Below are 14,455 nucleotides of genomic sequence, written 5' to 3'. Positions count from 1 at the left end.
GAGCCGTGACAACAATTAAGATGAACTAAGAATGACTGGGTCATCCCTATGTATAATAGGGTGAGATGCAGTGACGTAGTAGGGAGTCTTAGCACTTCCATGTCATCTGCATGTTGACTAGGATAGAGCAGGGATTGAGAATGGGGTTTGGAGATGTGCAGTCTCACACAGGCATTCCTCAGTATTTTGCACACAGACAAGATCACAATACATCTGCAGTGTAGTTAACCCTTCCCTCACTGTACAATAGACTGGGTCACCCTGCTTGCTGCTTAACAGCTGCTGACAGCTTAAACATAACTGTATTTTATCCTTTGCTAAATCCTTACTTCTTCACATCCCTCTCTTTCCTTATTCCTTGGTTTGATGGTCTTTATACTTCAACCTTCCAAAGCCTTTTAACCTATTACCTCTGCTACACTCTTTTTAATTAAGCCCTTGAGTTCTGCAGGTTAAATCCTTTTCTTCCATAACTATTCTTTTTTTTTAACCAGTACAAACATTTCCCCGAAAATCAGCTTCCTTCCTGGTATCCTGCCATTTTATTAACCCCATTCTCGCCCCCATATTTCACTTTTATCCCCACTTAACCCTTTCACCGCCTGCTATCTTAATAGTTGGCCTTTGCTTTTGTACTTTCACCTTCACTCATTCAGTCAGCCAGAAAATTTGCTTAATTTTCCCTTGACTTGAATCAAGCTTAATTTATTGAAAAATCACTGTGTAAAATTACATAGCAACCGATCATCAATTATCTTTCAATGTTCTGACGAATGTATGCTACAAAAAGGAGAAATCTCATTGGTTTATAGTGTGTGTGGATGTACCTTACTTCTTAGTTTAGTGCCTAATAAATAAACCTGTGTGTAATCAAAAATGATTTTATTCAATCCCACTAGGCAGTACTTAATAGATTTAAATAATGTCAGGACTGTTTTAAGATAATTTCAGTAAAGCTGATCATTTGTATTCTGTACAACAAAAGAACCAAGGATCTTCTTTGCTAAATGTCAAGAATAAAAAGATTTTATATAATACCTACTGATCTGATTAAAGATATAAAGAATTAATAGGCTTAATGATGAATCTGTGATATGGTGATCTGCGTACTAACCTATAGCAACCGGTCACCATCAGTTTAGAACAGTGAAAAAGAATTGCACATCGGTTGCTATATAACACTTCACATGTTGCCTTTAAATCTTAATATAGATGTTGTATCTTCTGCCTGATGTATTGATCATAAAGCAGCAAAAAGAAAAAAAAATAACAGAAATCAAAAAAATGTTGCTATGTTCCAAAATCACAGAACTATTATCCACCACATGCCTATGAAAAATACTAAACAATACAAGCAAGTTATGCTATACAGGAAGCCCATTTTCATTAATATTCTTTCCTAATCATCATCTTACTTGAAGAAGAGGATGTAGAATAGATGTTTTTGGTTTATCCATAAAAATTAAAGATTTGTGCAGCAATTTCATGTTGCCTATACGCACACAGCAGTGGCACAGTTTTAGCATGCAGACTGAAAGACGCTTGTTGCAGAGCTGGCAGACCACCATCTAAATATTGCATTAATTCCTTTACATTAACAGTCATACCAAGAACATGAGTGCTAAGGTGCCATTTTTTGGGTTTTGGCTTGGATCAGATCTCATTTTATAAAGCATGTACCATGGTGGATTCTACAAAACAGCATCCTTCATCATATATCTTTGGTGTAAGCGTAAAGCATCCACACATCACAGTGCTAGAAAAAAATGAGATACCTAAAGTACATCCACCCACCCCTTCTCTATCCTTAGCTTCACTAGAGGTAATCCAATCCCCCAGCACCTCCTTGGCCAAGCACAGTAGGGGGAGTCCTAGTCAAGCTCTAATTTTTGATCCCAATAAACTCAACAGCAGCATGACATCAATAATGATTGATCTGAGAACTCTATCTTGATCTAGTGGATCTGTATGGATGGTAACTGCAGCTCTTCTTTTTTTTTTTTGCAATCTGCATTCTGCTCTTAAAGACTCACCCTTCCACTGGAATTCCAAATCACCTGCAGTAGCTGCATGTGTGTTTATTTATTGAAAGACATCCACTGATACATGTTGAGATTGTGTTGCTGTGTGTGTGAGTGTATACTGTGTATGAGAAAGAAAGGGAGAGAAGAGAGGGGGGAGAGAGGGAGAAGGAAAGGAGGGAGGGGGTGATAGAGAAGCAGAGAGAAAGCTGAGGAATACAGCGAAGTCCAGATCTCTTGGAGACAATCACAAAATGCAGAACATTTCCATTTCCATACATGCATCCAGATTTTAAAGGTAAGCCATCAAACTGAAAAAGATCTATTATTTTCCTTCTCTGCTTTAATTGAATGAAAAGCTTGCCATTTACACTTAGACCCCATTCTCATTTTAGCTTTAGACATTCATCGCTGCAAGATTTTCCCAGCCAGGCAAAATCCTTAATTTTTGGGGGGATTTGTCATGTATGTGTGTTAATTAATAGCTTCATTATCTTCACATCAATGTAGATAAAATCAATGATCATAAATGGTGCATTGGAAAATCTAATTAAAATGACTTTGGTCCTTTTTAGGCTAGCAGCATATTTTTAGGAAATTGCCTGAAATAGTTAAGTGTTTTTTTTTCTGTGCTCAGTTATGTGTGATTGCTGTGTTTATAGGTCCATGGCTTGGAAATGGAATTGGTAGTCTTTATCTAGAAGCGGAAGGGTTACTTCATGGATTCTCTTTGTGACTGATCGTTGGAAAAGGGATCTGTCCTCCATCGGCAGCAAATGATCTCTCACTCCCTCCCTCCTTTCCTGTAACCACCAGACACATCCAGCAGCTATCTGACTAAAAAGACCCTCTTCCTGAGCCTGACATTCGCCACCAGCAAACATCATCCCATGGAAACACAGCTGACTTGAAGGCGAAAGGTTTATTCATGCTGGGAGTCTGTTTGATGCAGCTAATACGACCCTTTCCAGCAATTCCCTGCCCTCCCATCACACTGTGGACTCCCTCTTGCATCCCAGACACAGGAGCAACACAGCAAGTTGGACCTGCCCCAGAGCCTTGCTTCCTCTAGCATCATCTGGCTCTTTGGGTACCACTTCATTTATCCACCGCTACCTGTTCCTAATAAAGGATGTGCACAGACTAGGAGAGAATAGATTCCATATTGCTGGTTTGTATTACACTGGCAAAGAAAGAACCTCTAGCATGAATGATCTGTGCCAGAGGATCCCTATTTCTTAGCCCTGGTTCATCTTTTGGAGGAGATATCTGATTGAGGACAAGAGCACCCAGCAGGAGAAGAGACCATGCTGCGGCAAAGCATTGCAGTACTAATCAGTACTATCACAAACCTCAGGCATTTGCCACTGATATCATAGGTACTGCTGTCTAACACTGACCTGTGTTGTTCTAATCTCTCTTTCTTTTTTTCTCTTTCTTTCTGTCTCTGCATGCAATCCCTTTCCACCTCTCTCATCTGTACTGCTGTTTGGGGACAGCATGGGGCTATATGTGACAGAGCGCTGGTTTAGTGGAGGGAGCGGTGACATTTAGCTGGTTGCTGTGGTGTAAAGTGCTGGGCAGTTGAAATGTACATATGTAAAATATTGTGGATTACTCTTGAAAGTTTATCCGGTTGATGCCGAAGAAAATATGTATGGGATGTACCAGTAGACTTCTTTTAGACAGTATAATCTACATTTACTTGTGTGGCTGCATTGGGTGTATTAAACAAACAGTGAAAGCAAAATAATTACCAATTCATGGTAATATATTAATTTCTGTATGTATTATAAATCCCTTTTTTCATCATATATCATACTATTGCATTATGTATTATATAGAACATTGATTTTGTACTCTAAGTGATATATGTATCATGAGAAAACACATTGCAAAGCTACATTTTAGGTTGCATGTATATATCTGTATTTATGCATATTTGGTCAATACACATACATAAATGTTCGAATTCACATTCCATTTAGAAATATATGATGCTTTGCAGAGCACGGTAGCTATAAAGATTATGTTGCACTGTTCATAAGATCTTTCATATCTGGATGCTGTTACACTCTCATAAACCTATATCTGTCCCTGTAACAATTTATGTGACCGTGTGGAATAGAAGAAGGTGCTTAAAAATATTTTATGGTTTTTATTATTATTATAATTATGATTTATATATAACCAACATCTTCAGTGGTGATGTACATTAGACAATAGATAGTACAACCAGTTGAAAAACAATAAGGAAATTTACAGATAAAGCACAGTTGAACAGCTCACCTTGTAAATTGTACATAGAGGTGAAATAGAGATATCTGTACATCATTGTTGTAAACGTTATAAAGAGATACCTTAAGAAAGAGTAATGGGTATTTTATACTAAAGTTGTATATGATTAAAATGTAGTCTATAGCCTTAATCATATTTTTAAAGAAAGTTTGTATATGTGGAAGTGCCATAAGCAGGGAGCTAGTTTTTCTGAGCATATGCAGTCACATGCATACATGTGTACAGGCAATGGCAACCGTATTTGTGCTATGCATGCCTTATGACATGTAATAAGTAAGTAATGTTAAGACCATTTCTTTCTGTTTGCTCAGATGATGTACACCAGCAACCTGAAATTTTATTGCCACTGCCTGAAGATGTTTGTGTGGCTTTTCCTGTTCCTCTCCACCCCAATCTCCTCCACCAACCCGGACTCAGAACTCACCCTGGAGATCTGCAGTGTCTGTTCATGCCTATCAGTAGAAAATGTGCTGTATGTCAACTGTGAAAAGGTGGCAGTGTACCGACCAAACCAGCTGAAACCCCCTCAGTCCATTTTCTACCACCTGAACTTTCAGAACAATCTTTTGATCATTTTGTATCCTAACACATTTCTTAATTTCACCCATGCCGTTTCCCTGCAGCTGGGCAACAACAAGCTGCAGAATATAGAGGGAGGAGCATTCCAGGGGCTTAGTGCATTAAAACAGTTGCATTTGAACAACAATGAATTAAAAGTCCTGAGGGCTGACACTTTCCTGGGCATAGAGAACTTGGAGTATCTCCAGGCTGACTACAATTTAATCAAGTATATTGAGCGAGGAGCCTTCAATAAACTACACAAGTTGAAAGTTCTCATTCTAAATGACAATCTGATATCAGCTCTACCTGACAATATATTTAGGTTTGCTTCATTGACTCACTTGGACATTAGAGGAAACAGAATACAGAAGATGCCCTATATAGGGGTTTTGGAGCATATTGGGAGGGTGGTGGAGCTGCAGTTGGAGGATAACCCTTGGAATTGCACCTGTGATTTGCTGCCTTTAAAAGCCTGGTTGGAGAATATGCCATATAATATCTACATTGGAGAGGCTATTTGTGAAACTCCAAGTGACTTGTACGGAAGGTTATTAAAAGAGACAAATAAACAAGAATTATGCTCTATGGGAACTGGCAGTGATTTTGACGTAAGGATATTGCCTCCATCCATGGAGACAACATTTACCACTCCTGGGGGACACACTGGTCAAACCTCACAGAACCGATTAGCCACTAAGCCTCCCAAAACCACCAATCCTTCCAAGAATTCTGGAATAGTGTCTGGGAAATCTGTTCCTAATCATACCCTCAGCCAGATAGTGTCATTTCAAACAAGGGTACCTCCTCTTAGTCCTTGCCCATCACCCTGTGTTTGTAAAACACATCCTTCTGATTTAGGATTGAGTGTTAATTGTCAGGAAAGAAATTTAGAGTCATTGGCTGAACTAGCACCTAAGCCTTTAAATGCCAAGAAACTGCATGTGAATGGAAATTATATAAAACAGGTGGAACAGGCAGACTTTGCTGAGTTTGAAGGTCTAGATCTGCTTCATTTAGGAAGCAATCAACTGACTACAATTCAAGGAAATGTATTTTGCAACCTTACAAACCTAAGGAGGCTTTATCTTAATGGCAACCAAATTGAACGTCTGAGTCCTGAAATATTTAATGGTTTGCACAACCTCCAGTACCTTTATCTGGAATACAATGTGATAAGGGAAATATTGGGGGGGACCTTTGAATCCATGCCAAATCTTCAACTGCTTTATTTAAATAACAATCTCTTAAGAAGCTTGCCAGCTTATGTGTTTTCAGGAGTGCCCCTGGCTAGACTCAATATCAGGAATAACCATTTCATGTACCTGCCTGTAAGTGGCGTTCTTGACCAGCTAAAATCTCTAACACAGATTGATCTGGAAGGAAACCCGTGGGACTGCACATGTGATTTAGTAGCTTTGAAGCTCTGGTTGGAGAAGCTGAGTGAAGGCATTGTCATGAAAGAGGTCAAATGTGAGACACCTGTGCAGTTTGCAAACATTGAGCTGCGTTCTCTGAAAAATGAGGTGTTGTGCCCCAAGTTGATAAACAAACCACCTACACAGTATACCAGTCCCATCCCAGCTCTGACATTCACAACCCCTTTGGGTCCTATAAAAAGTCCACCTGGTGGGCCAGTCCCTTTATCGATTTTAATACTTAGCATTTTAGTAGTGCTCATATTAACTGTTTTTGTTGCATTCTGCCTTCTTGTTTTTGTTCTGAGACGTAATAAAAAACCTTCAGTAAAGCATGAAGGCATCGGGAACCAGGAGTGCAGTTCTATGCAGCTCCAGCTGAGAAAGCATGACCAGAAAGCTCTTAAGATGGATGGTATCAATGCAGAAACTTTTTTTCCACAAACCATTGAACAAATGAGTAAGAGTCACACGTGTGGCATGAAAGACCCTGAAATGGGATATCCATTTACTGATCACCAAGGGCAAAAGGTGGTCCTCAGGAGTTTGACTGACAAGGATAAGGATTTATCACATGCAGATAGAAAAAGACTTAGCACAATTGACGAACTGGACGAGTTTTTCCCAGGAAGAGACTCCAATTTATTTATCCAGAATTTTTTAGAAAGTAAAAAAGAATATAATAGCATAGGAGTCAGTGGTTTTGAAATACACTACCCAGAAAAGCTACAAGATAAGAAATGCAAGAAGTCTTTAATAGGTGGGAACCACAGTAAAATTGTAGTAGAGCAGAGAAAGAGTGAATACTTTGAACTTAAAGCCAAACTTCAAGGCACACCCGATTATTTACAAGTCCTCGAAGAACAAACAGCACTGAGCAAAATGTAGGTCTTGCAGTGTAAACCCTAGTAGAGACAGTAATTCAATGATGAAAAGTGCCTTGGTAGACTTTAAACTTCCAAATATTATCTATATAGGCATAGATGCAGGTGATTTCAGGAGTGTCCAGTTGATTATGGCTGAAAGAATTTCTTTGTAGGTTCCAATTTTTCAGATCATCTCCTATCTGGACCTCTAGGATTGCACCAGACACTATTGCCAAAGGGATACTTTATATTATGACAAAATTAACCTCAACCACAGAGGCATCTACTGTATATTTTGTACCCAAATGCAAAACTTCTGTCTCCCTGTGATTGGTTTTTGCAATGATCAAGAAGGAAAGAAAAAAAAAACTGTGACCAGTGAAGGCAATTACCATACTTAATGTCTACTTCAAAATGGATAAAGCTGGTGAAAATGTTTCTGTAATTGTCTAAGTCCAAACAGTGTTTTAAAAGTAATCTTAGACAAGTCAAAAGCATGCAAAGGAACGTTGGTTTCTTTAAACAGTGCCATTTCTGATTACCTTTATCTAGAAAAATAAAGAGGAAGATCACGGTAAAATGTGCAAGTGCATAAATCCATGCTTTACAATTCTACAAAAATAAATTCAGTCACTTGAATCATCCTTGTCTACACCTTAAAATGGATATATATATAGATCATTTATTTAACAAGATATTTTTTTCTGCAAAATGTGAATTGATTTAAGATTATCTATAAAAAAAAAAAAGAAAACATATTGTTATTTGCAATCAGATAGGTTGCATTGATTTTCTTGATATGCTTGCTATGTGAGCGAAGGTTAAAATATTTTTTTAAAATAGAAAAAAATTCATATCTATGAAATAATTTGTATACTAAATAGAAAATATATGTACTCCTTAATATGTATTTAAATGCCTGACTTGTTTCTGTGATCACAATGCATTAATCTTAAAAAAAAAGAAAAAAAACTAAACATTGAGATACCAAACTGATACAGGAAATGATTGATGTGTAAACTTGATATAATGTGATCAGGTACAAAATAAAGGTTGTCCACATACATTCTTGTGAATTCCAGAGTCCTATTATGTTATAACTTTTATTACTTCATTTTCTTACTTTTAGTTATTTTATAACGGCATTGTCACTATGGCTGGCCTAATGTAGAAATATGTTATGTTTAACATGGATACGAAAAGAATCACTGCAGGAATAAATATGTATAATGGAGATTACATAGATTACCATGAAATAGTTAATAATTATTGACCAATTATTGAATTGTGATATGACTTTTGTAACACACGATGCCATTAGATGGGGTATTTGCATAGTACTGTTTGCAGTTTGTACTGCCTGCCTAGAATATCATACGACGTTGTCTGTTCAGTTCTGGATTGCTATAAAAGAAGGTTTTGCAGATTAGTATTGAATGATATATGCATCATACGACATGGCGTAACCAGTGTTAAAAAGAACAAGCCTAAACCTGTTCTCAGATCCAACCAACAGCATATGTTTTTCAGGCAATCTCACATATGCACACTTGAGGTTATTAGTGTTTCAGCTTTTGTGATTTAAAATTGAACTAAGGGCAGATATGCAAAATTGAGTAAATGCAGTAAGCTTGTTCATTTCATTGCTAAATGTGTTTCGAAAAATAGTGTTGGTATTGATATCTGAATTTTGTAATTTAAATATTGTTACATAAGCCTTTGCATTTTTATTAATTATATATGTGTATCAGCATTATCAGACAGTGTTTTAGGAGTGATTAGTAGAGGTATTTTATCATTGGTATGCGGCTACTTTTTTACTGACCAAATATTAGGCTATAAGGTACTATTTGATACTACTGTATTCTTCATCCTGGATGTGCAGTATGCCAGGGGTGTGTGAATTACTAGAGTGACTGAACAGAACATCAATTATTTTGTATAGTAAATCATCAATGTATTGTATGTGGTTTGTTCCTAAATATAACAAAAAATATTTTCTGTGCAAAAAATAAAAACCCCTCACTTGCCCACTGTGTATTAAGCACCCTCTTGTGGTTTAACTCACTGGCAGTACTGATCCTTGATATTCTTTTTCCCTTTACTGCCCGATCGGAGTTCCTTTGCTGAAAATTGATTAGTGCACACTGCTAGTTACACGTTCTCCATCTGAAAGCACTTTCATGGTTACTGGATGCTTGGGTATGTTGCATTGCATTGCAACGCAGGAGCACACATATGACATGTGTTCCATGATGCCCAATTGTTTTCAGGGTTTTAAATCCAGCAGCAGAAGGATAAAAATGGTGGGCAAAGACACATCTAATAAGGTAAAGGACTAAAGATCCCTAGTTTATAGTTGTGTGGACAAAGTTTGGTTGGAACCAAGTTGACTTCTTGTGTAGCTATTCACAAAACTAGAGCTGCAACAGAGGGAAGGTTTTGTAAACCACTGAACTAGCCATGAGTTTTTATTATCAAATGAATGTATATTTAGTAATACCAAGCAACCCAATTGGTATATTGGGCTTTGAAGAAATTGCAGTGTTTGTTTGTTACAAGGTTATTTTTGCAATTAAATGGGTTGAGGCCATGGTATATTTTTTGTCCCATGCTATTTTCTGCTAATTTCTTTTATTATTCTGTGTAAATCTGTGTGTTGCATTATAAAATACTATAGTGTACAGTGTAAGGTTTTGTTCACAAGGCCACTTACAGGTAAACAGAGATAGGCATTTGAGTCTGACATCGAATCGGTAATGCATTTAACTTTTTTGACTGCAGATTTGTTGGGTTGATAAGTAGGTGCCACTGTCTTGATTAGGATCAATGGGAGCTCCTTAAAACGTGATCATTTTCTGCTCAATTTTCATTCAGAAACCATTTTGGTAGCTTTGCTGATATATGTAGCAAGCAGAAGATATACTAGAATGAATGCACATTACAAGAACAAAGAACTGCTATTGTTAGAAATGCTAAAAATAAAATGGATGTTTATTGGTTTTTGTCCATGAACGTCCATCAGAAAATAACCTAAGAGTATTGACCAGACTAGGACAAGATTAGAGATGAGGAATTAATAGTGAAAAAAAACTGTTTCTCTAACTCATGAGTGGAGGCACACAAACTGATCTGTTGTAGATATTAGTCTGTTAGGTAGTTATTGGTCAACAGTCCTGCAATTCATGCCATGCATGCCACCCATTGTCAACTGGCACATGTACGTGTAATATAACGCATGGTTTGTAAGAACAGTCTTTCAGACATTTTAATGCATTATTTACACCTGCCCCAATGATGCTTTGGTCATTGAAAATTTCAGTTATGTTTTGAAATTTAGGTTGGCTTTCCAGTGATAGGTATGTGCACAGACTCAGCTCCCCTATTCACCATGGTCCAGCCTAAGCTCATAGAATCTTTTAAAAAGCCATTTTCTCAGTATAAAAAGCATTTTAGAGATCTTTCAGAATTAAAAATGTATCTACATCCCCTTGGAATAAAAGAAAATCATCAGACAACAATTAACAAGCACCTCAAGCCTGATAATGATCCTGTGCTCAGATCTTGGGCAGTTAAAGCACAAGCCCTCACTAATATCTGTATCTATACGTATTGTGGAGAAGTTTAGTTTTACAACAGGGACATTTAAATCTTTATTGTTTCCTTTTTATTGCTGTATCAAAATCTTAGCAGACTGGCAGCACTTTAATGTCAGCAACCAACAAGTGTTTCTAAGCTGCTAAAAAGAGTCCTTGTTGTGGTCTTTGAGAATGTTTGAGACTGAATTAGGTTAGAGAGGTCAGAATTTGCTTGTTATAAAGCAGTTTTACAGCTCGTTAAGACTATGTAAATAGTTTAATGGTTATAGTCTGTGCACAAGTGCTCTTTAATGTTCATTTTACAAATGCACATCTGTAGATGAACAAGTGTTTGATTTTAAGTATTTGATTTTATCGTGCCAGAAGAGATCACTATGCTTGTTATCTAAAAATACTCATATAGTGAATAGTATAGAAAGTGTGTATGAATACGATGGAAACAACATCTTTAACACAACAAGAGAAAAAGAAGTGGTATTTAAAAGGAAAATGTATTATTTCTTTAAGAAAGTTTAAATAAAACGATTAGATTTTAAACGTGTGCCGTGTATACCTATGGAGTAATGAGAGGGTGAATTTTATTATAATTACCAGCCTTCTAAATGATGCAAGAAGACAGAACTGTATCTAGGAGAATATGCTTGTATAAATAAACATGAATCTTGCATGAGTTATACTTTTTTTTATCTCAATATGTCTGAGATAATTAGGATGTTGCCAAGTGTGTGTCTATTACTTTGATTGTTGAATATTGGATACGTTAATGTTTTTTTGGTCAGTTCTGCTTTGGAAAAAACATTTGTTTGGAAACAGCTGTCCAAAATTTGACAAAACAAAACAAGTTTTACATGGTTAGGATCAATTTTGGTCTGGTTGAAGCTTCCATGGTCTGTTAAATCTAAATCAATCTTCTAGCAGAAACAGTTTTCACTGGTAACAATGGATGCAAATTACTAAATTCTACACAGTCAATCTATGCTGACATGCTTATTCCGAATTAATGCTACTGCTTTAAAGAAAAGAATTTTGACTTGTGACAGATGAGAGGGGTAAATTTGTGGCATGAGACAATTGCTTTGTTGACTTTACCAGGGAGCAGAACCTGCGGCCCTCTGCTCCAAACTCATAGGGGGTTCTTGATAAGTTTTCTGCAAATGTGCCCTGAGAGCTCTAAGACTTAAAGCCGAACTAAACTCGAAAAACTCACACTTGTCTTTTCATTATTATTATCATACAGTATTTATAAAGCACCATCATATTATGCAGTGCTGTACAAAGTCATGTCACTAGCTGTCCCTCACAGGGCTCACAATCTAATGTCCATACCATAGTCATATGTCTTTAATACAGTCTAAGGTCAATTTACCTAACTGCATGTTTTTGGGATGTGGGTGGAAACCCATTCAAACTCCATGCAGATAGTGTCCTGGCCAAGACTTGAACCTGGGACCTAGCACCCCAAAGGCCAGAGCACTTACCTCTGAGCCACCGTCTGATTTCTCCATCACTGTCCGCATTTAGGATCCATGCCGACCTGGAATCTGCTTTTTGACGGGTGCGGTGTAAATGGGGAAAATAAGAGGATCCCACTGCGCATTTTTTTACCATTAAAAGAAAGATTCGGCATGAGCAGAAGTAGCAGCCGAAGCCTCCTGAGATGCGTGACAAATGTATCCCAGGAGGTTCTGCACACCGAATCTGTCTTTATTGCCGTGGTAATAAAGACAGAAGGGGAGAGGCTTCACCCTTCTTTGTAAAAAAAAAAAGAGTTGTCTACCCTTTTATGTAAAGTAAAAATTCTGGTAATAGGTCTGCTTTAGATAATTCCAATACGTCAAGTCTAATTTCAGCTTCAGAAGTGGTGCTAATCGCGTTTTCTTTATTGTTTCATAAGCCACTCCCCTAGAGAAAATAAATTGAAAAAAAAGACCAAGAACAGCTAAGAGCACAATGGTTTAAACAGCCTTTCCCATTTAGGAAATTATGGTAAAAGCGACCGACGAACTGTACAGTGATATTCCTAATGAAGTGTTAGCAAAAGGAAAAAAATGTCTTGTAACCAACGCGTTTCGCCTTTCGGCTTCCTCAGGGGATTTGAAGAACGTTTGTTTGCAAATTGTGATAAGTTGCAGCTATCATTTAAGGGATGTCGCAGGGGTAGGTATGGATTAGTACACTCACAACACATTTTCTGTAGGGCAGTGGAAAGGAGTCCTGCATGCAGGAGGTGCTGCTTGGTTGTGTGACAGGACTTATCACAAATTGTTCTTCAAATCCCCTGAGGAAGCCAAAAGGCAAAACGTGGTTGGACCTGAGACGTTTTCTTCTTTTTGCTAACACTTCATCAGGGATACCGCTGTATAGTTTGTTGGTCGCTTTTCCCATAATTTCCTAAATGGGAACGACCGTTTAAAATGTTGTGCTCTTATGCTAAACTATAATTTTAATTGTTTTCTACAATACACTATCTTATTGCTGCAGGTAAACCCCAGTTGTTATTGGTCTTCTTTTTTCTAATTTCAACTTCAACTGAACTCCCTCCTACTCTCATCTCCCAGTATTACTCCAATTAATATATTGGGTAATTTTAATGATCAATGGTAACCTACAGAAGAGTGGGCTAGTTGAAATTTGTCTATGTATATCAGAGTGCCTCAAGATTGAGAGGCCCCTGGAGTGTTCCAAAAGATAACTAAGGCTATTGATAAGCACTACAATAAGCAGAATTACCAAATTTCACTATCCAATTATTTTTTAGGGCTAATAAGCAAACTACTGTAAGAAAAGGGGCATAGGTAATAGGGCACTGCCCCATAGAACATGACCCAAAGCAAAAATAAAAAAGAAACAGTTTAGCAAGAGGGGCACTTTCATGGAAAACAATGGAAATACACATATATTTTAAATAACATGTTTGGAGGATGCTTTCAAACTATATATGGTGTTTTGGTATGTTTTTCATTTATATAAGAGGTCATCTTTTATAAGTGGACATGACTTGGCCAAATTTGGTTGATGAATCACTCATTATTCTCTGCTCCATTGCCACAGTGTAAAGAATCTGTTACTGGGTAAGGGGAGTGTAAAGATTACTCATGTCAGTCATTGGGTCATAGTGATTGACACATATGACACAATGCAATTCTCATGACGCATGTCTAGGCATCATAATGCACAGTGTATCATGTTGTATCAATGTGAATTATGATGTGTGCTGACTTTAAACACACTTTAAAAACTCATGACATATTTTTGAATTGATGTGCATTTTGATGTATTTCCAGTAATTTCAGTGAAAAATCCATCTAGGGGAAAATGTATAGGTGCAAAAAAATTTGTTTTTTTTTTTGTATTTCCCCTAATTTCAGTGTACTGTTTACAAATATTCTGCATAGTACAGAAATATAGGGAACTTGCTTTGTTGAAATATGCTGCTCATTCCTAACAATTACCTTGATTAACCAGGTATAGCAATCTGGAATGTGCTGAGTTTTCGGTCAGGGTTGCAGAAAGCGCTAAAGCAACTGCATCATTATACAAGCTCCAAAATGGGAATAGAAACCTCTGTATTTCTTTCAGGATAGGTTTCCTTTAAGGTATCCAAAAACAAAATCATTACTTCACATATGGAACACTTGAATGGCAGTGTAGGAAGAGGAACTACGACATTAAATAAATACCAGTCTTTTCCTTTT

The 14,455-nt window shown here is 37.1% G+C and overlaps 1 protein-coding gene across 2 annotated transcripts; it reads left to right on the top strand.

The window, feature by feature from the left end:
* The first annotated feature begins 2,176 nt into the window (after positions 1 to 2,176).
* On the top strand, positions 2,177 to 8,225 carry SLITRK4 (SLIT and NTRK like family member 4). Of its 2 annotated transcripts, XM_072430433.1 has the most exons (3): positions 2,177 to 2,319; positions 2,684 to 3,400; positions 4,631 to 8,225. In XM_072430433.1, the coding sequence occupies exon 3, from the start codon at positions 4,631 to 4,633 to the stop codon at positions 7,181 to 7,183; it is 2,553 nt and encodes an 850-aa protein (XP_072286534.1). In that variant the 5' UTR covers positions 2,177 to 2,319; positions 2,684 to 3,400; the 3' UTR covers positions 7,184 to 8,225. The 2 variants fall into 2 exon arrangements, with proteins under 2 accessions (XP_072286534.1, XP_072286535.1); XM_072430434.1 differs by lacking the exon at positions 2,684 to 3,400 and having other exon boundaries at positions 2,215 to 2,319.
* Positions 8,226 to 14,455: the final 6,230 nt, after the last annotated feature.

The sequence above is a fragment of the Pyxicephalus adspersus genome, chromosome Z (assembly GCF_032062135.1).
Source record: "Pyxicephalus adspersus chromosome Z, UCB_Pads_2.0, whole genome shotgun sequence".
Taxonomy (NCBI): Eukaryota; Metazoa; Chordata; class Amphibia; order Anura; family Pyxicephalidae; genus Pyxicephalus; species Pyxicephalus adspersus.
This window is presented reverse-complemented; position numbering and strand designations above follow the sequence as displayed.